This window comes from Mustela erminea, chromosome 9, assembly GCF_009829155.1.
Source record: "Mustela erminea isolate mMusErm1 chromosome 9, mMusErm1.Pri, whole genome shotgun sequence".
In the NCBI taxonomy this organism is placed as follows: Eukaryota; Metazoa; Chordata; class Mammalia; order Carnivora; family Mustelidae; genus Mustela; species Mustela erminea.
In genome coordinates this window covers 66,551,334-66,569,873 of record NC_045622.1, presented here as the reverse complement: position 1 = coordinate 66,569,873, position 18,540 = coordinate 66,551,334, and the positions used below count along the sequence as shown (strand labels likewise).

General features: G+C 35.0%; 1 protein-coding gene across 5 annotated transcripts in view; it reads right to left on the bottom strand.

The window, feature by feature from the left end:
• USP47 (ubiquitin specific peptidase 47) overlaps positions 1–18,540 on the bottom strand; it is a 110,552-nt gene that overhangs the window by 71,761 nt on the left and 20,251 nt on the right. For 2 of the 5 annotated variants that reach the window (XM_032360508.1, XM_032360507.1), the window contains exon 2: positions 444–503. The exons of the other annotated variants lie outside the window; for them this stretch is intronic. In XM_032360508.1, coding sequence (XP_032216399.1) covers positions 444–503 — 60 coding nt within the window. The remainder of the gene's footprint in view (positions 1–443; positions 504–18,540) is intronic. 5 annotated transcript variants of the gene reach the window in all.

The following is an 18,540-nucleotide window of genomic DNA, read 5'->3' as shown; positions in this document are numbered from 1 at the left end:
TATGAGGTATTAGGTAAAAATTAGGATAGGACGCTACACATCACAAAGTTTAGTTTCATAGTGCATTCAGGCTGCTGGAAAGGTAATAGTTTTAATTATTAAAGTAAGATTTTTGGGATCTGACTTTGTAAATTATTAAATGATTTCATCCCAGCATTATTAATACTTCAGAAAATGAAAATATATCTGTATAAAAAACTGAAAGTCAAAACAAAGGGTCCTATAGTTTTTATATGTTTTCTCCCTCACTCACATGTTAAAAACAAGGGACTATCTAGAAACATTCATTTAAGGTGACTTTCTTCTTATTAAAATCTGGTAGAAATAAAATAAGCCAAACAAGCATAAAACTTAAGACATGCCTTGTTATTAAATAAAAATACTAACATGCTGTTACTTGTTCTGCTGATTATCATACTAAAGCAATTACATCAGCAGTCTACCTGTAAAAATTTCTTCTTCATTTCATCAAAGATATTTTGTCTGCACCTCCAAAACACATCCTATGGTATATAAGAACAAAATGAATTACAAATTATTTCTTTAAAATAAAGAGGTAAGAGAGTGAAATGAGAACAATTAAGCTTAAGACATTTTTGCAACAAATATGTATTAAAGTAGCACACCACCTAGGATTTTATTCCTAAACTACATTTGTAAATTTTACCTTAGGCCTCAATTACTCTTGTAAGGTTACTGAAAACCCGTGATACAGTGATAAAGATTAATATTAGCACGGGAAAAAAAAACCCACATTTTAACAAAGAGTAGTAGCTTTAGAATTATGTGTAAATCAAATGTTCTAAGCCACATATTTTTCCCAGTTTTACTGACATATAATTAACACCTAACACTGTAATAATTTGAAGTATACAACATAAAGGTTTGTAAACATTGCAAAATGATTACCCAATAAGCTTAATTAACATCCATCCTTTCACACAGTGACAATGCTTTCCTCCTAGTGGTGACAACTTTTAAGACCTACTCTCTTAGCAACTTTCGAATACATAGTGCAGTACCTACTACAGTCACTGCGCTGCCCATGACATAGCCATGACTTACTTATCTTACATCTGGGAGTCTATGCATTTTGACCACCTTCACCTATTTCCTCTACCCTCTTCCTCTGGCAAACACCAGTTTGTTTCCATGAGCTCTTTTTTTCTTTTTAGATTCCACATGTAAGTGAGATCAGACAGTATTTGTCTTTCTCTTCCTAAGTCACATAATATTTAGAGTCCATTAAAGGAATTTTGCGGGGAAACCTTGAGATCCCTGATTTAGCTGGTTTGTAAATTTGGAATTTTCCACGTGATTAATAATCTTCAAGTAAGGCTGCTTAACACTATTATCTACAGCTATTTTCTTTAATGTAAATATTTTCCTTATTATGAGACGAGCTTATTTTTCCGATTGAGGAAATATAGAAATATGCAAAAGGAAATAAACATAACCTATAATCAAGAGATAATCTCTGAAAAATCTTGTATACTTTTTCCTGTACAAATCTCATTTTCCCTCACCTTAATTAATAAAAAGACAGACCAATGTATTATTTTAAAAGGTTTTTATAACTCACAGTAACTTGGATACTATTATTTATTAAAAAAATTTCCTCTATTTGCTTTTACAATAGAAATATATTTCTTTGGGGGCACCTGGGTAGCTCAGTGGGTTAAGCCTCTGCCTTCGACTCAGCTCATGATCTCAAGGTCCTGGGATCCAGCCCCACATCTGCTCTCTGCTCAGCAGGGAATCTGCTTCCCCCCCTCTCTCTGCCTGCCTCTTTGCCAACTTGGATCTCTCTCTGTCAAAAAAAAAAGAATCCAACCTCTTAAAAAAAAAAAAAAAGAAAAGAAAAAAGAAATATATTTCTTTAATTATAGCAGTACATAACGTTTAACAAGCAACTCTAAAATAACCCTACAGCAATTATTAACAATTTGGTATACAACCTACCAGATCTCTCTCCATTCTATACATTTATTTATTAGGGAGACTGTTAATTATTAACCAAATAAGCTCACTCTGTACACCATCATTTGAATTCTGCTCCGAAAGTGTTTTTACTTTTATTTTATTTTATTTTTTTAAATTTTTTTAGAAGATTTTATTTATTTATTTGACAGAGAGAGATACAGCGAGAGAGGGAACACAAGCAGGGGGGGTAGGAGAGAGAGAAGCAGGCTTCCTGTCCAAGCAGAGAACCCGTTGCGGGGCTTGATCCCAGGACGCTGGGATCATGACCTGAGCCAAAGGCAGAGGCTCAACCCCTGAGCCACCCAGGTGCCCCGAAAGTGTTTTTACTTTTAAATGAAATATTTAGTTTTTACTTTCTACGTAGCATTCCATTATATAGAAAACCATAATTCATTTAACTGACTGGTTATTAATGGGCATTTAGACACCTTCAAATTTGTACTACAGCTTTGCTTAGTGTAGAATTTTCTTCCTAAAGATAATTTCCCAAAGAATTACTAGATCAAAGGTTATATATTCATTTTTAGGATTTTTACTACATGGTCCCAAAAGGCTATCTCTTCCACAAATAAGAACTGAACTGCAACTATCTGTCAACCAACTAGTTGCTCAGAAAATAGCAGTAAACAAAGCCCTTGCCCTCAGGGAGCTGCCATTTTACAGTGGGAACTCAATCATAAACAAATCTAAGCCATCAGGTATCCACCAACCTCAGAGTCTTTGCATTTCTGTCCATTCTGTTTAGAATGTTCTTCCTCTGAAGTCCTTACTTCCTTTGTTCAAGTATCATTGCAATGGCTTCAAAGTATGTCCACAGATTCTTTGACACGCCTCCCAGCAAGAACAGGAGTCTAATTCCAGTCCCCTTAACTATGGGTCAGTCTTAGTGACCTCCTGCGATGTACAATATGACTTTCAAGACCAGGGTAGAAAGGGGAACACAGCTTCTTCCTGGCTGTCTATCAGATGCTTGTCCTTGGAACATGGCCACTATGCTGTGTGGTAGCCAAGTAGCCACATAGGAAATTCATGTGTAGATGTTCTAGCCACAGCCCAAATGAGATCCCAGTTGGCAACCAGCATGAACCACCATACATGTGACAAAACATTCAGACAATTCCAGTCCCCAACCTTTTAGCTGCCCAGGTGACGCCTAACTGAGCGGAAATGAGCAGTCCCAGCCCAGCCCTTCTTAAATAGCATATTCATGAGAAAAAGTTACTACGTTTGGGAGCAGGCTGTTACACAGCAGATGACCATCAGAACAGTCCATTTCTCAATTTGGTCTGTTTCACATCATTCTTTTTAAAATTACAATCCTCTTGATAATTTACATCGCCCTTCCTTGCTTCAGGTTCCCCCACAGAATTTTTGGCCACTTGATATGTTTAAATTTTACTTGTTTATTGACTATCTCCAAGAAACTTCCACTATGAGCCAAGATGAAATAACAGACTGGACTTACCCTCCCCATCTTAGACAACTAAAAAACTACACGAAATATATGAAAAAAATAATTTTTGATAGCATTAAACAAGCAACACAGGGCAGTGATCACTGTGAAGGCAAAACAAACATGATGAGCTACCTTCCAGACTACAGTGCAGGGAGGGAGAATTCAGGTAGAGTCCAGCAATTTCCTGAGTTGAAGAGTTGAGGTAGAAGTCCAAGAACCCCACTTCAGCTAAAATTTACAAAGCAGAATACTGAAGAAAGGAAAGCTGTGCAAACAGCAAGCTCCAGAAGTCTGTAGCAGGACTCTCCTTGAGTATTTGGTGAAGTAGTTAACAGCAAGTGCATGTGAACAACTACCCTACCTGAGGCTAGGGAAGGAGCCATAGGAAAGAACCCTCGCAGCTTGTTTCAGTGCCCACCAGCCAGAATGAAAAAAACTATAAAACACAAGGCATCAGATAGGAGAACTCAAGGAGTACTGTCTCAGTAGTAGGACCAAATTAGTCTTAGTTTACAGACTACTCTGACCCAATCTTACAAAGCTGAAAGGCAAGCCTCAAGATCAAACTGTTGACAAGTAAATTAAGTGCATTCAAAAACAAAGCTCAAGAACACACTTAAGGGAATAAAAAATACCCAGCACCCATCATGGTCTAATTCACAATGTCTGATAGCCAAAAAAACATAAATAGGCATGTAAAAAAGCAGGAAACTATAATGGATCAATCAATAAAAACCAACTCAGAAATGATACAGATGATAGAATTAGTAGATAAGAATATAAAAAGTTTATAACTTTGTTCTATATTTCAAGACAGCAGATAAGTGGGACATCAGCTGGCTGGGTCAGTAGACCATGTGACTCCTGACCTCAGGGTCATGAGTTCAAGCCCCACAATAGGTGTACAGATTATTTAAAATAAAATAAAATCTTAAAGAAAAAAAGGTAGATGAGTATGTTAAGAAAAAAGATGGAAGACAGTAAAAAGATCAAACTCAAAAAAATTATTTAAAATATTGTATTTATTTATTTGTGTGTATATATGAGAGAGAGAGAGAGAGAGCACAAGCAGGCAGCAGAGTGGCAGGCAGAGGCAGAGAGAGAAGCAGGCTTCCTGTCGAACCAGGAGCCCGATGTGGGACTTGATCCCAGGATCCTGATCATGACCTGAGCCTAAGGCAGCGGCTTAACCAACTGAGCCACCCAGGCATCCCCCAACTCAAATTTCTAAGAATGAAAAAGTTCAATATCTGAGATGAACGAAATAATGGATAGGAATAACAGACTAGGTACACTGAATAAAAAATTAATAAACCTGAAAATAAAGCAAAAGAAATATGAAAAATGAGACACAGATTTCATCTTTCCTATGGTTTCATAATATTCCTGTGTATACACACCCCCCCCCACATCTTCTTTATTCATTCATCTATTGATGGGCACTTAGGTTGTTTCCACACCTTGGCTAAGGTAAATAATTGCAACAAGCATAGGGATCCACATATCTTTTCGTATTAGTGTTTTGTTTGATGATATTGCATAATTTGAGACAACAAGCATGAACCTAGAGAGCATTATGCTAAGTGAAATAAGTCAGACTAAGAAAGACAAAGTGGAATCTTAAAACAATAAGTAAACAAGCAAAAAGCCGAGTCAGACCTAAAAATACAGAGAACTGATGACTGACAGAGGGGAGGGAGGTGGGAGAGTAAGCAAAATGGTTTACCCATTTTATTGTGGGGAGTGGAAGATACATGCTTCCAGTTATGGAATGAGTAAATCACAGGAATACAAAGCACAGCATAAGGAATACAGTCAATGATACTGTAACAGCAGTGTATGGGACAGATGGTAGCTACACTTGTGGTGATACAGCATAATGCATAATCAAAATCACTATGTTGTACCCCTGGAACTAATGAAACATTGTGTCAACTATACTTAAATTTCAAAAAAAAAAAGAGAGAGAGCGAGAAACACAGAGGAAAAAGTAACATATACACAAACAAACAAACAAAAAAAACAAACAAAAAGTGGAACAAAACCCATAAAGCCCAGAAGGAAGGTGCACAATATTTTTCAGGTGTTTATAGAAAATAATGGTTAACCCGGAATCATAAATGAAAAAAAAAAAAAGGTCCTTCAGGAATGATCCAGAAAGTGGATCATTCAGAATTCAAGACACTCTTAGATAAAGGAAAACTAAAAGAATTTGTCTCCAGTAAAACTACCCTAATGGAATGGATAAAGGAATTTCTCTAACAAAAAGGAAATGATCTAAGAACCTCAAAACATCAGGAAGGAATAAAAGAGACAGTATGCAAAATAAGGCAGCTACCACACACTTTCCTTCTCCTCTTGAGTTTTTATTAAATATTTGGCAGTTGACATAAAAATGAAAAAACTGCTTGATATGGTTACAGATATGCAGAAGAAATGCCTAACACCATTATATTATAAATAAAGACAAACAGACATAAAGAAGTAAGAATTCTGCATTTCAACTGAACTGATAACTACATTTAACTGAACCAGTAGACTGTGGTAAGTTGGTATATATAAGGTAATACCTAGAGGAATCACTAAAAAAGCTATCATAAAGGATATAATCAAAATCACTATAGATAAACCAAAATGGAATTTTAAAAAAAGTTCAAACAATGCAAAGGAAATGCAAGTAAAAGACAACAGGAAAAAAAAAAAAAAAAGACAACAGAAAAATGAAACCCAGAGAATAGAAAACACAAAATAAAATGACGGACTTAAGCTCTAACATATTAATCATTACATTAAATATAAAATATCTAAATATATCAAGTAAAAGATAGATATTGGCAGTGTGGATTAAAAAACATGACCCAACAATATGCTATCTCTAAGAAACTCACCATCCCTACACACACACATATTACACACACACACACACGTAATATATATTTTCAAATATATGGTATATAAAATATTTTAAGTACTTATCATATATATCATACAAAGTACTTTATATGAAAGCAAAAGAAAGAAACCATATACCATGTAATCATTAACCAAGAGCAAGAGCTATTTTAAAAATTAGTATCAGATAAAGTAGACTTCAGAACAAAGAAAATTATCAGACACAGAAAAAAAAAATTACATAATTATGATAAAAGAGTCTGCGCACCAAGAAGACCGCAATCCTACATGTGTATGAACTAAACAACAGAGTAGCAAAATGTGTGAAGTCAAAACTGGTAAAGCAAAAAGAAAAATTAAGTAAATCTACAATTATAGTTAGATTTCAACACCTCTCTCTTCACAATTGCTAGAACTACAAGGAAAATCAGCAAAGACAGAAAAAAATAGTACCATCAACCAAGAAGATTTAATCAACATTTAAACATTTAAAAAACATTTCAACTGACAAGTACAGAATATACTTTCTCTTCCAATGTGCATGGAACACATACCAAGACAGAGCACATTCTCGGCCATAAAACAAACTTAAATTTAAAAGAACTGAAATCCTACAGAGAGTGTTCTCTGCTCACAATGGGATTAACAGAAAATCTGAATACAAACAGAGAAATATGATATCTTCTTAAATTGCAAGATTCAACACACTAAAAATTTCCAATTCTCCCCAAATAGATCAACAGTTTCAAAACAAGCCCTATGAAAATGCCAGTAAGTTTTTTTGAAGATCCAGACAAGATTATTCTAAAATTTATACAGAGAGGCAAAGAAGCTAAAATAGCCAAAGGAACAAAGTGGGAGAAATCAGTCTACCCAATTTCAAGACTCACTATATAGTACTATAGATCAATAGAACACAACAGAGAGGGATACAAATATGCACAACTGATTCCTGACTAGATTTACAAAAACAACTCAATGGAGGAATGATAGTCTTTTTAATAAACAATACTGGAACAAATGGCCATTCATATGCAAAAAAAATCCTCAATTATATAATTATATAGTAATTATATAATTATATAAAAATTAACTGAGTATGGTCATAAACATTTAAAACTATAAAACTTTTAGGGAGGAAAAAATAACGAGAAAATCTTCCAAAGCTAAGGCTAGGCAGAGTTCTCAGATGATATCAAAAGCATGATCTATAATAGGATAATTTGATAAATGTCATTGAAGTTGAAAAGGTCTATTTTACAAAGACTGTATGGATGAAAAGACAAGCTACAGACTGGGAGGAAATATTTCAAACAACATAACTGACAAAGAATTAATATCTAGACTATAAAGAACTCTGAGCACCTAACCACTCCCCCCAAAAAATTAGAACCTAAGCAAAAATCGTGTGACCTTTCAACAAAGGGCATAACAGATAACAAGCACATGAAAAGATGGTCAATATCACTAGCCATTAGGGAAATGCAAATTAAAATCATAATGAGATAATACCACACACTTACCAGAATGGCTAAAATTTAAAATAGTGATAACATCAAATGCTGCCAAGGATGCAAAAAAAACCTAGATCTTGCATACTTTTCCTGTTGGGAATATAAAATGGTACAGCTCTCTAGTTTGGTAATTTCTCAAAAACTAATGATGCACTACCATACAAAACAGCAACTGCCCTGTTCAACAATTATCACAGAGAAATGAAGAATTACATTCATACAATAACCTATACATCAGTTTTTACAGCAGCTTTATTCAGAAACTGCAAACAATCCAGAAGTACTTAAATAGCTAAATGGCTAAACAAACTGTGGCACATCCATCCATCCATATTACTAAGCAATTAAAAGGAATCTGCTACTGATACATGCAAAAACCTGGATAAACTCCTGAGAAACATATATTAAGTCTAAAAAGCCAGGTCTGAGGGTCTGTATACAGTAAGTCTTCATTTACACAACATTTTTTTAAATGACCAAGTACAAAAATGAAGAACAAATTACTGACTGCAAGAGATTAAAGAAGGCTTGGCAGTGGGAAGTGGATGAGGTTATAAAAGGGCAACATGAGAAATCCTTATGAAGATGAAAATGTTCTGTATCTTGGCTGTATCGATGACAGTATCTTGGTTGTGATAGTGTATTTTAGTTTTTTTTTTCTTAAAGATTTTATTCATTTATTTGGCAGACCTAGATCACAAGTAAGCAGAAAGACAGGCAGAGAGGGAGAGGAAGCAGGCCCCCTGCTGAGCAGAGAGCTCCTTGTGGGGCTCGATCCCAAGAACCTGAGATCATGACCGGAGCTGAAGGCAGAGGCTTTAACCCACTGAGCCACCCAGGCACCATGTACTATAGTTTTATAAGATGCTACTAGTGGGAGAAACAGGGTAAAGAGTATGGTTACCTCAATTATGTATAATTGAGTCTACAGTTATCTCAAAATAAAAAGGTTAATTTAAAAAATAGTAAGTCGTACTTATTAGTAGTTTTATATTACTCTTCTACCTCTCTCTTATATAGACAAAGAGAATTGCTTATTTTAAACCTTGACACTGAATGGAGGTAGAATGTGGAGTGGCTACTCCTGAGAATGTGTAGTCACAAGGTGGCCTTCATGCTGATTTGCAGCTCCAATTCACACTGTCTGGGTGGTATGAAAAACTCAAAGCCAAGAATTACAGTGAAAATGGTTCTAAAATAGTAGTATTTCTCAAATACATGACAGAAACAATCACCCCCCCCCCCCCCGGAGAACTCACCTGTATCCCAAAGCTCAAATAATTTCCATAAAAATATTCATAATTCTGAGTGCCTGTGTGGCTCAGTGGGTTAAGCCTCTGCCTTCAGCTCAGGTCATGATCTCAGGGTCCTGGGATTGAGGCCTGCATCAGGATCTCTGCTCAGCGGGGAACCTGCTTCCCCCTCTCTCTGCCTGACTCTCTGCCTACCTGTGATCTCTCTTTCTCTGTCAAATAAATAAATAAAATCTTAAATTTTTTTTTCATAATTCTAAAAGAAGAACAGCTCAAATCACTTTTTAAAAATCACTTATTACATAAGGAAAAAGGTACCACGAGTGAGAGTCAGCAAATACAGCAGATGACACACATGAAAAGTTTCAATATTGAAACTACCAGTCACATTATGTAAGATTATGTTTAATACGCTTCAAAAAATAAAAGAGAGCTTTGAAACTGTAAGTAGATGTTAGCAATCAGCAGGCTTTTAAAAGTACTGAACAAGAGTCTTAGAAAAGAATACAGCAGAAATTAAAAACATGAAGTCTAGCAGTGTATTTAAAATACTTGAAAAAAGAATTAATGAACACCACATCAGAACTAAAATTTCCTCAACTTTTATTGACACAGAGATGTAAAACATGAGGGCATTAAGAGATATGAAGGATATAGTAAGAAGATCTAATATACATTCAGGAGAAAAGAATGGAAGTAGAGGAAATATTCAGATAATGGCTAAGAATTTACAAGAACTGCTCACCAAATCAGATTGAAGAAACCCAATAAATGTTAAGCAAAATAAATAAAAATAGTTTAAATGCAGCCAGAAAAATGATAGATTACCTTAATATAAACAATAATTAGACTGACACCTGATTTCTCAACAGGAGAAACAGAAACCAGAAGTTTAGCACACCTTTAATGTTCTGGAGGAGAAAAACAAAAACAAACAACTGTTAGCCCAGATATAGCAAGTGTCTTTCAGGAATGCAAAAGTAGAGATTTTTGTGATCAGTAGATCCTTGTTAAAGACATTTTATTTTTTTTTTTAAAGATTTTATTTATTTATTTGACAGACAGAGATCACAAGTAGGCAGAGAGGCAGGCAGAGAGAGAGAGAGGGAAGCAGGCTCCCTGCTGAGCAGAGAGCCCGATGCGGGACTCAATCCCAGGACCCTGAGATCATGACCTGAGCCGAAGGCAGCGGCTTAACCCACTGAGCCACCCAGGCGCCCCTGTTAAAGACATTTTAAAAACAGTATTCTCTTCCTTCTTCACACTTCCTCTGCTGAGGTAATCGACGTTTTTTTCTCACCCAAGAATTTTTTCTGAGGGCTAAAATCCCAGTAAACACCTGACTGCAAACACATGAGACTACAAGTTGAGAATCACTCACTTGAGGCAGGTCAATTCATAGACCCCTAAGAGGCTTGGATCCTCATCATCACAAAAAGCTACAGAAGTTTGGGGCATCACATACTTTAGAACTTTACTGAAAGACATGAAGAAAGACACCATGTTTCCTGTCTTTCTATTTATAATAAATATATTTATAATATATAGAGAATTGTATTTCACAGTAACCCCTCAAAAAAAGTATTATAGGCAGAAAGAAAAGTGATCCTAGAGGGAAGGTAATGAATTCTGATTGGGCCACTTAGGCTGAGGACGATGAAGCTTACCTAATTTGTACTAAACTACTACTAAACTACTACTACTACCACAATCATGTGGCACCATAATCATGTCCACCATGAAAACAATTTTCTGGAAAAACCACCACAAACTCAATAAATTACAATGCCAGACAGTTAGTTCGTATACTGCCAGCAAATCAGAGGTATGCAGAGACTTTGCTTATCTAATATGGGATGGAGACTACTCACGGATTTTAGGTTTATAAAAACGGCCATTTTCACTCTCCTGGGCCTTGAGTCTTACTCACACTTACACCTCCTATACTGGATTTGGTTCCCTCCTGGGCAGTACGCTTTCTACTCAACGTTTACACTCTGGTCCCAGAGTTAATTATTTTCTCTTTAACAAAGGAAGTGAAATATAAAAACAAATGCCTACCAAATTAACTCAAAATGGATCAAAAAACGAAATGTAAGAGCTAAAACTGTAAAACTCTTAAAAGAAAACAACAGAAAAGCTTCGTAACTTTGGGGATGGTCATGATTTCTTGGCTATGATACCAAAAGTAGAGACAACAACAAAAACAGATAAACTGGATTTCGTCAAAATTTAACTTTTGTGTATCAAAGGACAACAGAGCAAGAAGTCAATCCATGGAACAGTAGGAAATATCTGCAAATCAGCATATCTAGAAAACATAATAAAATGGATAAACTCCCAGAAATAAAGAAGACCACAAATGTGCTAACCCATTAAACACACTGAATCAGTAGTTAAGACTCTTAAGAACAGAAAAAAATTCCAGACCTGGATATTTCCCAAATACTCAAAGATAATTCAACTTTTACAGAAAATGTTCACAGTTATGGATGAGGGATGCTCTCTAAATCATAGAAAGCTCGTGTAATAGTAAACTTTAAGAAGACCAGCATAAAAAAGAAAAATTATAAACCATGTCACTTATGAAAACAACTGCAAAAATCTGAAAAAAAGTTTTAGGATATTAAATCCAGCAATATATTAAAGCTTAATATATCATAACTATGTCCATTTAACATTGGAAATATCAATTTATATAATGCCACACTGTAACAGATTGAGAGAATACATACAATACAGAAAAGCAACTTGAAAAAAATTAAACATCTTTTCATGATAATGGCATAACAAGACAGAAGGAGAATCTCCTTAACTTAATAAGATGCATCCACAAAATTTTACGGCAAACATAGTTAATGATGAAATGCTGAAAGCTTTCACTTTAGGAAGAAAACAAGGTTGCACACTAGTCACTACCTGTGATCAACATTCTACTGGAGGCACAGTACAATAAGCAAGAGAATGAAAAGCAACCTAAATGGATTAGAAAGAAAGAATATTATCATTATACACAGATGCCATGATTGTCTATCTAGAAAACCCAAATAATTTACATATAAATTACTATCAATAATAGCTTATGAAAGTAACTAAGTCATTAACAAAACATGTCAGCAATAAATTTAAAATCCAATAAAATACCATTTACAATAGCATCTTAAAATGCAAAATACTCAAATAAAAGTAATCAAAACTTTTAAAGATTTTTATGGAAAAATTATAAAATCTTTGTAAGAAATTAATAAGATCTGAATAAATTATAAGATTAATGAAACATGTATCATGTTTATCAACTGGAAGACTCAATATTGTAAAGAAGTCAACTTTCCCTAAACCAATTTATAGGTTCAGTGTAACTGCAATCAAAATTCCAACCACGTGCGTGTGTGTGTGTGTGTGTGTGTGTGTGTGTGTGTTTACTGGAGGTATGGGGTGACTAGTCTGAAATCTGTATGAATGTACAAAGTTACAAGAAGAGCCAAGACACTCCTGTATAACAGGGCTGAGGGGCTTGTCCTACCAGATACTAAAAAATTAAAAATTAATAAGAAACTATAGGAATTAGGGTGGTGGTATTGGTACAGCATGTTTTCTCTGAAACAGAGCCAGATACACACACACACACACACACACATATATATATTTGACTAAAGAAAGAATAAACTTTTTAGTAAATGATCTTGGGATACATAGGTATACAAAGAAAAAGGAACCCAGAGAAATTTGATGCATACCTCATTAAAAAAAAATAATCCCAGATGAATTAAAAGCCCAAATAAGAAAGCCAAAACTATAAACACTTTACCTACTTAAATTTTTTAGAGGGGGTTGCGGGGGGACAGAGGATGAGGGAGAAAGAGAATCCAAGCAACCCCCATGCCCAACGTGGAGCCTGACAAAGGGCTCAACCTCACAACCCTGAGATCACAACCCTGAAATCAAGAATACAACACTTAACAGACTCAGCCAACCAGGCTCCCCACAATACATCCTTTAAAAGGTAATATAACTTTTAAAATCTTAGGATAGGAAAGAAAATTTTAAAGTAAATAAAAAACACAAAAAGAGGGGCGCATGGGTGGCTCAGTTGTTAAGTCATCTGCCTTCAGCTCAGGTCATGATCCCAGAGTCCTGGGGTTGAGCACTGTATCAGGGTCTCTACTCGGCGGGAAGCCGGCTTCTCTTCTCCCTCTCCCACTCCCCCTCCTGCCTGTGTTCCCTCTCTGTGTCTCTCTCTGTCAAATGAATAAATAAAACCTTTAAACACACACACACACACACACACACACAGAGAATAAGATTGATTACAATCAATTTGGGACTTCTCAATTTTAAAAAATTAAAAGGGTGAAAAATAAACAATAAATTGGGAAAGGACATTTAAAACAAATACAACTAGAACTGGTATCCAAAGATAATAATAAATTCCACAAATCAATACAGAAAGACAATCAAATGGAAAATTGGCCAAAGACACAAACAGGAGATTTTCATTCTCAGAAAAGAATTAGCTCACAAAGAATTTTTTCAATGCACAGTATTATTAGTAAGTGAAAAAGACTAAAACCAACAACTCTCACTCACCGTTAGTGGGGATATAAACTAATGGAACCCTTGGAAAACAGTTTTGACATAACTTATAAATCTGAAAATGTTTATCCTACATTCCATCAATCTCATCACTAGGAGCATCCATCTATCTATCTATCTATCTATCTATCTATATTTGATCAATCTATCTATATCTGATCTATCTATATTTGGCCAGCCAACCAGGTATCTATCTATCTATCTATCTATATTTGATCAATCTATCTATATCTGATCTATCTATATTTGGCCAGCCAACCAGGTATCTATCTATCTATCTATCTATATTTGATCAATCTATCTATATCTGATCTATCTATATTTGGCCAGCCAACCAGCCAGCCATCATCTACCTCCTAAAGAAACTCTTGAACAAGATATGTTCAGAAATGTTATAGTACCATTTCTCAAAATGGCACAAAACTGTAAACATCCTAAATGTCCTTCAATGATAAATTGTAGTATATTCATAGAACAGAAGATTATGTAATCAAAATGAATGAACTATTACCTATGTTAACATGGAAGTATCTCAAAAACAAAGTAAAAGAGCCAAGTCACAGCAAAATGTATGACACAGATTAACAGCCACAAAATCATTCTAATTCACACAAAGCTCAAAAATATACAAAGTAGCCATTTTATTGTTTATTAACATAGCAGGTAGTGAAACAAAAGGAAAACATAGTTATCAAAAATTTAGAATGGTGGTAGAGGCAGGGACCCAACTGAGAAATGAGTTACACAGCATTTCTGTTGTCAACTGGTAATGTTTTATATTCTGAAAAAGATGCTTGGGTATTTTGTTATTATTCTTTACACCGTACTTAATATATTCATTTTTTGTATTCTATTCTTCATAATAAAATCAAAATAGGAACAAAACAGATGACTAAGTTTAAATTAATTTACTATGAACAATGCACATCTTACTTTTTTTAAAAACATATCTTATTTAGAGGGGAGGTTGGTGGGGAGAATGGGGTAACTGGGTGACAAGCATTAGGGAGTGCACATGATGTGATGAGCACTGGGTGTTGTATGCAACTGATGAATTACTGAACTCTATATTTATGAAGTTCTACATCTTGGCTAATTGAATTTAAATTAAATGTATGACAAAATATTTTATTAAATATTAAAAATATTTTATTAAAAAATAAAATATTTTCTCTGAGAGAGTGTACACCTGGAAGCAGGGGGAAGGGAGGAGCAGAGGAAAAAGGGGAGAGAGAGAGAATCTTAAGCAGGCTCCACGCTCTATCTCACGACCCTAAGATCATGCTGTGAGCCAAAAACAAGAGACAGACACTTAACCAAATGAGCCACCCAGGCACTCCACATCTTACTTTTGACAGTAGGACTGATTAATCAACATACATGAAAGACACAAAAAATCTTGACCTTAAAAAAGCACACTGACAAAGTCACCCACAACACTGATACGCATAAAATGTACAGTAACAATTATAACTCTTAACTGAAATCACAACTAAAAAATTATGCCAAAAGATTATCTATCTTTGGTCCTGTTGTATTCAACATTTTAAGTAATTACCTAAACAAAGCCACGAATAAAGATGATCAAATTTAAAGAAAAATCTAAGGAGTAGTTAATACAATAAAAAGTATCAATTTAAAACCTATTTCAATAGATATGGCCAAAACAAAAATTTTAAAGAGAAATAAACTCATTCTTTTCATCCAAAAAGTAACAAGACATAGGTGATAATCCACCAATTCTACCTTTAAGAATCCATCCAAGGGTTTAGTCAATGAATGCACAGATGTGAATATAAAAGGATACTCAGCAGAATGTTACTGTAAATATAAGAATCTACCAAAAGCTGTCTAGCCAAAAAAGAAAATAATTTACAGGAAAATTATAATAAATACATGCAATGGGATACCATGCAGTCTTTAAAAATAACATTATATGAGGAGTGCGTGGGTGGCTCAGTGGGTTGAAGCCTCTGCCTTTGGCTCAGGTCATGATCCCAGGGTCCTGAGATCGAGCCCCGCTTCAGGCTCTTTGCTCAGCAGGGAGCCTGCTTCCCTTCCTCTCTATCTGCCTGCCTCTCTGCCTACTTGTGATCTCTGTCTAATAAATAAATAAATATTTTAAAATAACATTATATGAGAAATGCGGAAAAGAAAAAATAACCAAGATATTGCTAAAAAACAATGCTAGCCTTAAAATATGAAGAAAAACAATGCTAGCCTTTAAAACATTAAGAGTCTATATTGTGCATATGGTGAGTGCTGTGAAGTGTGCTAGCCTGACGATTCACAGACCTGCAACCCTGGGGCAAATAATACCTTATATGTTAATAAAAATAATTAATCAAAAAAGTCTATATTGTAAAGGAAAAGGAAGGGAAAATTTCAGAATTAAAGAATCATATCAAAGTATTAACAGTACTGTCTTTGAGGGTTAGAGCTAGCTGTGTTTTTTCCCTTTATGTTTTTTGGGGTTTCCAAATATTTAGCATTGCACATGTACTTCTTTTTATAATTTATATGTAAATCATAAGAAATAATCTTGCCAAATTTAGTCACCTTACATATTAAGTAAAATTTTTAAAGTGTTAGCTTACTCCTATCCTCTCAAACAGAAGAGACAAAACACCTACCTGCTCAATTACAAAAGCGCACAATAAGAAAACAAAAGCAATTTTCCTAGGCAGCAGTACACATGGAAAAGATATCTAGGGAAATTTCAAAAAATGATACTCAGTGTGTACAACAAACAGAATGATGTATCTATAGAAAACAAACAATAAAAACTAGCACAATCAAGATCAGGTACCATTAACAGATAATATGCAGACTGCTGGTGATGTGAGAGTAGTACACAGGAAAACAGTTAAAGGAACTAAAGAGAGCAAAAATCAGAAGACTTACAATAATTAACTACTAGTAAGATTCTTCTACTTCAAGTAATATTTATCTGGAAAAACAGAGGCCAGAGGAAGAGTGGAAGCCTCTTAAAAGGATATTTAAAAAAAAATAGTATTCATTTAGATAGTGATTAAAAAAAATGAATGTCACTTATAGTCTTAAAGCCACACATAACATTCTACACATTAAAATAGCTAACACTTCCATTTCTGGGACAAGAGGGAGTAGATACACATCTTTTTATTCCACCTGCTAAATACAACTAAAAGCATTATGTATTAAAGATAAGAAGACACTGAAAAGTGAAGAGGAAACAGACTGGGTAGAGACTAAGGACCTGAAGAATGAAGGACATGGTGGTTAATTCCCTGGATTTCTCTTTGCCTAATACAGCAGACTGAAAATGCCCCAAGATAAGACTGCGTTTCTCTAGCTAAAGGGTCAGAAAAGGGACAGTCTGACAACTTTTAGACACTAATCATACTATAGCCAAACATTACAGGGGAAGAAAAAAATAACTTAACTCTGCCTCCACTCCCACCATCAAGGTCCAAGAGATTTCCACTCTTAAATTGTCTAAGGCACTCCCTTCCCTCCCACACTCTTCCACCAGAGCGGCATTACAAAAAAACCAAGTGGGCAGTGGGACTTTTATCACAGCCCAATGGTTAAGAAGTACCTCCTCACTTCTCTATCAGTGAAGGCCTCAAGGCAGAAAGAACAAAGTGACTCTCCCTCTCCCCATATCCACAGAAGTTTAAGGTGAACCTGAACTTCATCCCCACCCAGGAATAATAAGGCACCACCCCAGGCTGTAAATTAAGGTAGATGAGGAACCTGGACTTCCATCCCCACCTCTCAGTAATGAAGGAGTACACCCTTTCTCCTGTTGGCATGGTGTCAGACCTCTGTTACATCAGACGTTTAAGTATGATTCAGAGTTTCGTAATATACCCCAAATGTCCATGATAAACTGAAGTCACCTGTCATACCAAGAACCAAGAAAATTTCAATTTGAATGAGAAAAGAGAATCAATAGATGCCAACATCAAGATGACACAAATGTTGGAATTATCTGACAAGGATTGTAAAGCAGCGGTCATAAAAATGTTCAACAATTATAAATACATATGAAACATATGAAAACAAAACAAAACCAGAAAGTCTCAGCAAAGAAATCACAAAAAAACTAAAATTAAAACTCACTAAGTGGGCTCAATAGCAGAATGCAGATAAGGAGGGTAAGGATCAGTGACCCAGAAGATAAGAAGAGCAGACATTTTTATCTGAACAATAAAGAAAAAAGACCCCACAAAGTCATTCTCAATATCCATAGGACCATAACAAAAGACCTAACTAACATTCATGTCAACCAAGTCCTGGAGGGAAAGGGGAAAGGGGGTGGACATAAAAAACTAACTGAAGAAATAATGGCTGAAAACTCCTCAAATTTGGCAAGAGGCATAAACCTACACATTCAGGAAGCTGAATGAATCCCAAACAGATTAAATCCAAAGCAATTCATGTCAAGAAACATCGTAAGACAACTCCTTGGAAACTAAAGAGAAACAGAAAGCTTTTGAAAATAGAAACATCATCTTATCTACAAAGGAAAAAAACCCCAATTCAAATGTAGCAGATTTCTTGTCAAATATCACAAAAGTAGGTATTTTCCACAATATTTCCAAGAGCTGAAAGAAAATATTTGTCAGGCTAGAATTCTATAGTCAGTGAAAATATCCTTCAGGAATGAAGGGGAAATAAAGACATTTTCAGATGAAGAAAAACTAAAAGATTTGTTGTTAGCAAACCTACCCTAAAAGAATAGTTAAAGAAGTTCTCAAAACAGAAATGGTAATAATGGAAAGAAATCATTTGTATTAAAAATGATATATTCTATGGTAATGTGTAAGTGCTATTTTAAATAAGTATAATTAATGAGCACTGC